Genomic DNA, 9,671 nt, shown 5'->3' on the forward strand with positions numbered 1-9,671 from the left:
GGTACTGCACCAGGCGGCTGCGCACGTCCTCCATGTCGGCGCCCAGCCGGGCCTGCGCCGCCTGCAGCTCCTTCGACAGCCGTGCCCGCGTCTCCTCCGCCACCGGGCTCAGCTGTTCCTCCAGGTCCGATTTGTAGGCCTTCAACTCCTTCATGGTCTCGTCCATCAGCGTCCTGCAGCCGAAAGAGCGGGAGGGTGTGCGCACAGGGGGAGGCGAGAAGGGCTGGGATAGGGGTGGGCGAGATGGGGATCAGCCAGAGAGACCCGAGAAGGAAGAGAGAAGGAGAGTCTCCTAAGGAGAACAGGGAGAGACAGAGGGGCAGTGAACCAAGAGAGAAGGAACGGGACAGAGGCAGAGAGGAGACAGAGACAGATGCAGAGAGCAGAGGCAGAGACGAAGAAAGAGCCAGGAGGCCGGGCAAGGTGGCTCATGTCTCTATTCCCAGCACTTTGGGAGGCAAGGTGGGAGGATCGCTTGAGCCCAGAAGTTCAAGACCAGCCTGGGCAACACAGTGAGACCCCATCTCTCTGTGTCTATATAAAAGAGCTAGTGAAGGACAGAGACAGAGCCAGGACCAGTGTGAGAGGCTGAGTCAGAAGGGAAGAGGGAGAGACAGAACTCAGAATTCCAGAGAGCTAAAGCCAGGAGTCAGAAATGGGAAGAGGAAGCTAGAACCAGGAGAGACCCAGGACCCCCAAGACTTAGTGGCAGGGGCAGAATGAAACCTGGACCTGGGGAGGTATAGCCGCCCACCAGGAGGGTCAAGGGTGGGGATGGGGACACTCACGTCAGTTCCTGGGTGACCTGGGAGCTGAGCAGCTCCTCCTGCACCTGCTCAGACAGTGTCTGCACCCAGCGCAGGTAATCCCAAAAGCGACCCAGTGCCAGCTCCCAGGGCTGGCCGCTCTGCCACTCAGTCTGCTGGCGCAGCTCGGGTTCCGGCTCTGACTCCACAGGTTGCTCCACCTTGGCCTGGCATCCTGTGTGGAACAAGTTGAAGGTGGTTCAGGTTCCTTCTGACCCCGTCCAGGCACCTAGTACCTAGGGGCACACAGAAGGTGCTCCACAAATGCTGCTTTGGAGCCATGGTGGGCAGGGTGAAGGGGGAGTCTTTAATCACTTGAAAAGCGTTATTTATTTACAGACAGGGTCTTGCTCTGTCACCCAGGCTGGATTGCAGTGGCCTGAACATGGTTCACTGCAACCTTGACCTTCTGGGCTCAAGCGATCCTCCTGCCCCAGCCTCCTGAGTAGCTGGGACCATAGGTGTGTGGCACCACGCCCGGCCTATTTTTGTATTTTTAGTAGAGACAGAGTCTCACTATGTTGCCGAGTCTGGTGTTGAACTCCTGGGCTCAAGTGATCCTCCCACCTTGGCCTCCCAAAATGCTGGGCTTACAGGGGTGAGCCACCGTGCCCAGCATGTATTGAGTGTCCTTGTGTGCCCCAGGCAGGGCTGTGTGGGGTGATGGAGAATAAAGATCACAGCTGTGTCTGGTATTCTAATGCAATGCATTAGAAGCCTCGTAACTCCCAGCCGGGCGCGGTGGCCCACGCCTGTAATCCCAGCACTTTGGGAGGTTGAAGCAGGCAGATCACCTGAGGTCAGGAGTTCCAGACCACCCTGGCCAACATGGTGAAAATACAAAAAAAGTTAGTCGGGTGTGGTGGTATGTTCCTGTAGTCCCAGCTACTCCGGAGGCTGAGGCAGGAGAATGGCGTGAACCTGGGAGGTGGAGCTTGCAGTGAGCCGAGATCCAGCCACTGAACTCAAGCCTGGGAGCCACCGCACTCCAGCCTGGGCGACAGAGGGACTTCATCTCAGGACTTCATCTCAAAACGAAACACAAACAAACAAACAAAAAAACCCTTCTAACTCCTATATTAAGGATGGGGGAAGCCAGGCGCGGTGGCTCATGCCTGTAATTCCAGCACTTTGGGAGGCCAAGGCGGGCAGATCACGAGGTCAGGAGATAGAGAACTTAGCCGGGCATGGTGGCGGGCGCCTGTAGTCCCAGCTACTGGGGAGGCTGAGGTGGGAGAATAGCGTGAACCCGGGAGGCAGAGCTTGCAGTGAGCTGAGATTGCGCCACTGCACTCCAGCCTGGGCGACAGAGCGAGACTCCGGCTCAAAAAAAAAGCAGGGGGGGAACCGAGGCTCACAGAGCGTCAAATCGCTGTTCTGAGCCAGAAAGCAGCATAGAAGCCTCAGACCTAGGCTTTCCCCTCAAGGGGAAGACAGACCAGCAGAAGAAGAGGGGGCCCAGGGTCTGCCTGAATGGGGCCAGGAGGTTGAGGTGAGGATGAGAGGAGGAGGAGCGGGGAAACCGAGCAAGCCCCGCCCCCATACCTGCCAGGAATGTGACCAGCAACGCAGCCCACAGAACCTTCATCTTCCTGCCTGTGATTGGCCAGTCTGGGGAGGGAGAAACTGTCAATCAACCGCCAGTGAAGACTCCTCCCACCCCCAGCCCGACCCCAACCCGGCCCCACCCCAGGTTAGCCTTCCAAGCCTTGCTCCATTATCTGCAACAGCCTAATCCCAGCACAAACAGTTACCAAGCCGCCCCCAACCCATTCCCTATTTAACTCCCTCCTGGTCTTCTCTTATCTTCCCATCCCCAGGTCGGCCTCCATAGTCAAAATTCCATCTTTCTCTCCCGGGGTTCAAATTCCACACCCCTCCCCCTCCCCACCGCCGGTTCCATCTCAGTCCCAATCTCGCATTCCTCATTCTCCCTTCACATTCTAAGCTCTAACCTCACATTTAAGCGCCGTTTTCCATTTATGAGCTAATTCACTCCTCATTTTAAAGTTCTCCAATCGACGGCTAGCTACCGTGTCGCTGCCCCTGGCTCCCCAGTTATGGAGATCTGAGGACACTGGGGACACCCAGTAGGTGCTCGATAAATGACAGTGACAACTCGTGGGGGTCCTGCTGTGGCTTAGCTCCTAGTCCAGCTGCTCTTCCCACCCCATCTTCTAGCGGGTCGGGTCGTCTCTGCTGCCCAGCCCTTCCCAGGTCCAGTCCCCTGCTGCTGGCCTCACCCCCGCTCCTCCTCTCCCCAAGCCCGACCTCGAGTAGCTCTCCTGAGACTACCTGGAGGCCAGGGCTTCCCGAGGTCCCAGCTACATCTTTCTAGAGGCCCCTGAGCTCATCCCCGTGCCCCCGACTGCGCTTCTCACCGGCTCCTGGGGAAGGACGTCCTTCACCTCCGCCGGGGCTGAGTAGGACTCAAGGATCCCAGACTTGTCCAATTATAGGGCTCCCCCTGTCCCGCCCCCTCCTCCAGGGATAGGGCAGGCTGGGCCAGCCCCCAGTCACGAGGTGGGCTGTTCTCCCCCTGCCCCAGGCACAGCAGGGCAGAGGGAGGAGGTGGGGCATAGAGGCCTTTTGACCACCCCCCACAGTCCCCAGGAAGAGAGGACACCTCGCCCAGTAATCCAGACACCCTCCTCCATTCTGGGGGCCAAGCGTGGAAGGGGAATGTGCAGGCTGCCGCCCAGAGTCCTCCTTCCCCGACCCTGTCCTTTCCTGTGCCTGGATGAATGCAATCTGGAGAGGGGGCTGGGAATCTGGACTCCTGGATCCCAGAAAGAAAGTAGGGCTAGGGGGCTGGACAGAAGTGGGATGGGAGGGGCTGGGCGCGGTAGCTCACGCCTGTAATCCCAGCACTTTGGGAGGCCACGGTGGGCGGAACACTTAAGGTCAGGAGTTTGAGACCGGCCTGGCCAACATGGTGAAACCCCATCACTACTAAAAATACAAAAAGTAGCCAGGCATGGTGGCGGGCGCCTGTAATCCCAGCTACTTGGGAGGCTGAGGCAGGAGAATCACTTGAACCCGGGAGGTGGAAGTTATAGTGAGCCGAGGTCTCGCCACTGCACTCCAGCCTGAGCAAGAGTGAGGCTCCCAAAAAAGAAAAAAAAAAAAAAAGGAAAAAAGAAAAGAAAGTGGGGCTAGGCAACTGGACAGAAGTGGGATGGGAGTGGGGTGGGAACAGTGTGGTGCATCTGCTAAAAGTCTAGGCTTTGCGAGTGGGACCTGGGTTTTAATCATAGCTTCCTCTTTAGTTGTGACCTTGAGCACAGGGCACAGGGGACCCCCCCTCCCCACGTGTGAAATGAGATTCCAGCACCTCCCCCTGGCTGCCAGAGGCATTGTGGTTTCCAGGGTCTTGAGGTTGTGCTTCTGGGTTAAGGTTAGGATTCTGGAGTCAAACTGCCAGGGCTTGAATCCTGACTCTGCCAGTTGCCAGCTGTGTGACCTTGGGCAAATGACTTGTCCTCTCTGAGCATCGGTTTCCTTTGCTCATCAGACTGGGAAAGCAGCGGCAGGGATGTTTGGTGACAAGCTAACGTGTGTATCGAGCACGGAGGACAGCCTTGGCACAGTGGTCCTGTTAGGGCTAGCCATGGACAGGCCACAGTGAGCGCTCAGACGCTGTCACTTTCCTAACAGCCGTGTTATAAATCCCAGATGTTTCAGAGGAGAAACCCGCGCTTCAGCGAGATGAATGGCAAAGTCACACAGCAAGAACTGGAGGGGGTTGGATCAGAGGATGCTGCGAATCAGGGGAGGCTGAACTCCTGGTCCCAGGAAGGAACCCCCAGCACCGGGCCGGGCCTGTTTGCTTTGGCTGGCAGGGGGTGGCTGAGGTGGCTTCTGTGGGTAACTTGGGGTCAGCTCTACTCAGCAGCCTCCCTCCCTAGACCCTGGGGGCAGACAGGGTTTCAGTTCCCGGAGGCTCGGGAGTGGTGCTGGTGGTGTTGGGTGTCAGCTGACACCAGCCCTAGGTAGGCAAAATCCAGACAGCACCACGTCCTCAGATACAGGTGACCCAACCCCCACAGCTGCATAAAGAGCCTAGTCTGCCCTAGGCCCCTCCTCTCATGCCTGCAAGTCCTCGAGCCCCTTCTTCCCGACACAGCAGTTCCTAGTACCCTAGTTGTTCTGAAGCTGTTCCAGTAGCTTGAACCTTCTCCCAGCCCCCACGTCTGCACTCAGAGACAGTGTCATCTCTGCTGCTGCAGTTTGCAGGGACAAAGTCTATAGTCACTCCGGCCAGGTCAAGCTGGGGCGAGTGACCTTGAGACCCTACCCTCGGGCGAGAGAAGGCCCGAGGTGTCCGCCAGCAGGGCGGATGTTCCGGATGGGGAGACTGCGATCCTGGGCCACACTGCACCCCTGGGCCGGACTCAATGCAGCGTCAAGCCAGGCAGTGGTGCGGCTGCGTTGCTTTCCGTGCTCCGGCCCTCTGGCGACCCCTGCAGGCGGCTGGGGGAAGGTCAGGGCGGCCAGACTCCGGATGAAATGCTCCAAGCAAGCCAGGCACACTTGAGAAAACGGAGGCCTCCCATCTTTTTTTTTTTTTCCCACGTATATTTTTTGTTGTTTTTTGTTTTTTTCTGTAAAATGTCCCGGTTCTTCCATAACTTATAAACATGATTTATACCGAGTAAATGGGAAAGTGGACAGGGCAGGGTGGACTGACAAGGGATGGGGAAGCTCCTCTCGCTGCCCCCTCGGGGCGGGCCCAGGCCCTTTGGAGGATGGGGACGCCAGGACACTCCTCCCTGAGGTTGTCTGGCCGCCTCTGCCCCGGTGCTCAGAATCCTGCGTGCCCCTCAATTCCGGAATCCTTCCCGGGACCCCAGGCCCACTGGGCACACTGCCCCTAGTACTCAGAATCCCGAAGCGCCATTCGGTTCCAGAATCCCCTCCTCAGCTGCTGGGGTGGCGGGATCCCTCCTTTCCGATGTCCCCCCCGACCCCCAGGGGGGAGGGAAGGGAGGGGGGCTCAGGTCTCCCCTCTGTGGCAGGGGGAGGTGGAGGTGGAGGTGGAATTGGAAGGGCGTGGAAGGCGGGGGCCAGGAGGGCTCAGCCGATGGTGAGGCCAAAGCCACACTGGAACTTGTTCTTGCGATGATTCAGGAAGGCCCCGAGGGCCAGTGTCAGGGGCAGGGGCGGGAGCTTCTTCTCCAGCGTGGCACCCACGATCCAGTTGCTGTCCACAGAGCCTGCAGGGAAGAGCTGAGGTGAGAGGCGCGCCAGCTTCCCACCATATCCATGCAGAGTTCCTGGCCACCCTAGATACCAGTCACATGCTGACAGCTTCCAGACCTCCAACCAGACTGCTCCTCCCACCCAGAAACCCCATCACCCCCCCAACAACTTCACGCCGAAGCAAATGGCTCACTCCTCCTCTGCTCTCCACTCAGTGACCCCTGCCCTCTGAAAAGCCCTCCAGACCCCTGGGTTCCCCCAACCTAGTCCTGCCCACTCTGGGGATGGATCTGTTCCTCCCACTGAGTTCCGTGAAGACAGGGCTGGTCGCCGCTGTGTACCCAGCAGTGCTCAGCAGGAGGCTCAAACACCCAAAAGTCTGTGAGCCACAGATATCCAAGAAGACTTAAGACTGGACATTGGGACTATGGCCAGTGAGCCTGAGATGAGGTTCTGGATTTGGCTGTGACCTTGAAACCTCTGGAAGCCTCCATTTCCACTAATGTAAGATGAATGGGGGAAGGCTGGATGATTCCAAAGTGTCTTCTACCCTGGCTGGGTGTGGTGACTCACACCTATAATCCCAGCACTTTGGGAGGCCAAGGCTTGAGTCCAGGAGTTCGAGACCAGCCTGGGCAACATGGTGAAACCCCGTCTCTCCCAAAAAATTCAAAAAAATTAGCCGGGCCTGGTGGCATGCACCTGTGTTCCTAGCTACTCAGGAGACTGAGGTGGGAAGACTGCTTGAGCCCGGGAGGTGGAGGCTGCAGTGAGCTGCAATTGCACTGCTACACTCTAGCTTGGGCGACAGAGGGAGACCAGTCTCACAAAAGTAAGAGGGTCAAGTGCAGAAAAATAAGAGGGGATGGGCAAAGCTCCAGCTCCGCCCAAACACTCATCAGATGCTCCACCAAAATTTTTTAAACATTTATTTATTTCTTTCATTTTATTATTATTATTTTATCTTTTTTTAATTTTAATTTTAATTTTTGTTTTTGAGACAGAGTCTCGCTCCGTCGCCCAGGCTGGAGTGCAGTGGCCGGATCTCAGCTCGCTGCAAGCTCCGCCTCCCGGGTTTACGCCATTCTCCTGGCTCAGCTTCCCGAGTAGCTGGGACTACAGGCGCCCGCCACCACGCCCAGCTAATTTTTTGTATTTTTAGTGGGAACCGGGTTTCACCGTGTTAGCCAGGATGGTCTCAATCTCCTGAGCTTGTGATCCGCCTGCCTCGGCCTCCCAAAGTGCTGGGATTACAGGTGTGAGCCTCCGCACCCGGCCCCACCTACTTTTTAACAAGTGTTCCCTGGTAATGTGGAGGCCCACAGGGTCGCAGCACACCATCCTCCAGCACCTGTGGTGGCCCACACACCCGCTCAGAGTTGAGTCACCTCTCGCCTGTTTCCCGCATAGGGAAACCGAGACCTTTACCTTTGAAGAGGAGGTTGGCCTTGGGCAGGTCCAGCTGGTACCCGAAGGAGACACTGGTGTCCTGCATCCTCGTGCTGGCCTCAAACTCCACACCTACCTGCAGCTGGAGGGGCCGGAGCAACACACGAGAGTTAGCGAGTGGCCCCACCTAGACTTCCAGGCCCAGCAGGCCCTGGCAGCACCAGCTAGTCCCTGCACCCACTCACCTGGTCACTGGCTTTATGGTAGTATGTTGCGTGCATGCCCGCCTGGCCCAACGTTACCGTTGCCAACCAGTTGTTCACTGTCAAGAGAGTGGGGTGGAGGCGGGGGCTCATTCCCAAGGGGATTTGGGCATCTGGGAACCCAGGCCTCCTCCCTCAGACCTAAGTGTCCAGGGCCCCAGCCCGAGCTCCCTCAGACCCAGGAGAAGTCCAGGGGCCCAGCCCCTCCACCCTCAGACCCAGGAGTCCAGACCCCAAGCTCACATGTGTATTTCCCAGCTAGAGACATGACGGTGCCCTCCTCCCCAGGCCGCCGGTGGTAGACCAGCTCTCCGCCCAGGGCCAGGCAAGGTGTGATGCTCTGGAGGTAGTGGGCTACGAGGATTCCTGTGGGCAAAATGACGAGCAGTTTCCACCTACCCTGGGTGCCAGGCCAGACTCCACCTCCAGGAAGCCCTCTAGGTTCACCCCTGCCGGAGGCTTGGGCTTGCTCTCAGGCCTCCCTCACGGGTTCCTATCTCCTAACCCATCGCCCAGGGGTTCCCACCGCTGAGCTCAGCGTCCCAGGCCCTGCTATGACTGCATTACCTGAAGGACCTCATCTGGTTGACACAAGCCCATGTGGTCAGCGTTTATCCACCCCCAGTTACAGAGGTGGTCACCACCACTTACAGAAGTTTACAGGGTAAGTCACTCACTCATGCTCACAAAATTTGTCAGGGGCAGAATCCAAGCCTCCACACCTCCCAAACCCAGGCTCTGAGCCACTCTGCTGCTGAGAGGCCGTTGAGTAGAGTGCGTAAGAACGCACAGCCTGGGTTCGAATCCCAGCCCTGCCAGAGGCTGGCTGGCGACTGTGGACGCTGGCATCATCTCTCTGTGAACCTAACTGCCTCTTGGGGTCGTGAGGAATGAAACGCTCAGCTGTGGCTCGGACTCGCTATGCTGAGGTCCAAGTCTCCGTTCCTCTGTCCCTCCACCGTAGGGAGTGCTTGCTGAACAAGAGAACTGCCACCTCTGGGCTGCCTTCTCAAGCCTCAGGATGGAGGCAGATTCACTCTGGTTTCTTTCGAGCCTAGCACGGTACATACCACAAATGTGGTTTTATAGGGGCAAAAGAATTGGGGACAAAGAGAGTGGGAAACAGAGAGGGAGGGACAGGGAAAGAAAACAAGCCTGGCGTGGTGGCACGGGCCTGTAATCCCAGCTATTTGGGAGGCCAAGGAGGGAGGATCGCTTGAGCCTAGGCACTGAAAGCCAGCCTGGGCAACACGGTGAGACCCCATCTCAAAAAAAAAAAAAAAAAAAAGCCAGATGCAGTGGCTCATGCCAGTAATTCCAATGCTTTGGGGGGCTGGGGGGAGAGGATAGCTTGAGGTCAGGAGTTGGGAGACAAGCCTAGGTAACATAGTGAGACCCCATCTCTACAAAAAATTTAAACACTTCGAACTACAGATTATCATAGGAAAAAAAAAAAAATCACAGCCAGGCACAGTGGCTCATGCTTCTTGTAATCCCAGCAGTTTGGGAGGCCAAAGTGGGAGGTTCATTTGAGCCCAGGAATTCAAAACGAGCTTGGGAAACATGGCGAATAGAAAAATTAGCTGGGTGTGGTGGTGCACACCTGTAGTCCCAGGTACGAAGGAGGCGGAGGTGGGAGGATTGCTTGAGCCCAGGAGGTGGAGGCTGCGGTGAGCCATGATAGTGCCACTGCACTCCAGCCTGAGTGACAGAGTGAGAATCTGTCCCAATAAACAAAGAATAAATTTAAAAATGTAGCCAGGCATGGTGGCACATGCTTGTAGTCCCAGCTACTTGGGAGACTGAGGCGGGAGGATCGCTTGACCTCGGAAGGTCAAGATTACACTGAACTATGATCACGCCACTGCACTCCAAACTGGGCAACAGAGATCCTGTCTCAAAAAATAAGACATTTAAAAAATTTTTAAAGAAAAAAAGAGGCTGGACACAGTGGCTCACACCTGTAATCCCAGCACTTTGGGAGGCTGAGGTGGGTGGATTGTCTGAGGTC

At 56.9% G+C, this 9,671-nt stretch overlaps 2 protein-coding genes across 2 annotated transcripts in view; both read right to left on the minus strand.

Moving 5' to 3' along the window:
- Positions 1–3,225, minus strand: part of APOE (apolipoprotein E) — a 3,878-nt gene extending 653 nt beyond the window's left edge. The window contains 5 exon segments of the mRNA XM_011963162.1: positions 2–173; positions 789–981; positions 2,352–2,417; positions 3,102–3,132; positions 3,134–3,225. Of these exon segments, the coding sequence (XP_011818552.1) occupies positions 2–173; positions 789–981; positions 2,352–2,417; positions 3,102–3,132; positions 3,134–3,160 (489 nt within the window). The 5' untranslated portion in view covers positions 3,161–3,225.
- A 2,138-nt stretch (positions 3,226–5,363) lies between these two features.
- Positions 5,364–9,671, minus strand: part of TOMM40 (translocase of outer mitochondrial membrane 40 homolog (yeast)) — a 14,884-nt gene continuing 10,576 nt past the window's right edge. Inside the window, exons 7-10 of the mRNA XM_011963163.1 lie at positions 7,904–8,026; positions 7,643–7,719; positions 7,437–7,539; positions 5,364–6,022 (exon numbers count right to left, since the gene is read on the minus strand). Coding sequence (XP_011818553.1) covers positions 5,883–6,022; positions 7,437–7,539; positions 7,643–7,719; positions 7,904–8,026 — 443 coding nt within the window. The 3' untranslated portion in view covers positions 5,364–5,882. The remainder of the gene's footprint in view (positions 6,023–7,436; positions 7,540–7,642; positions 7,720–7,903; positions 8,027–9,671) is intronic.

This window comes from Colobus angolensis, unplaced genomic scaffold (assembly GCF_000951035.1).
Source record: "Colobus angolensis palliatus isolate OR3802 unplaced genomic scaffold, Cang.pa_1.0 Scaffold60, whole genome shotgun sequence".
NCBI lineage: Eukaryota > Metazoa > Chordata > Mammalia > Primates > Cercopithecidae > Colobus > Colobus angolensis.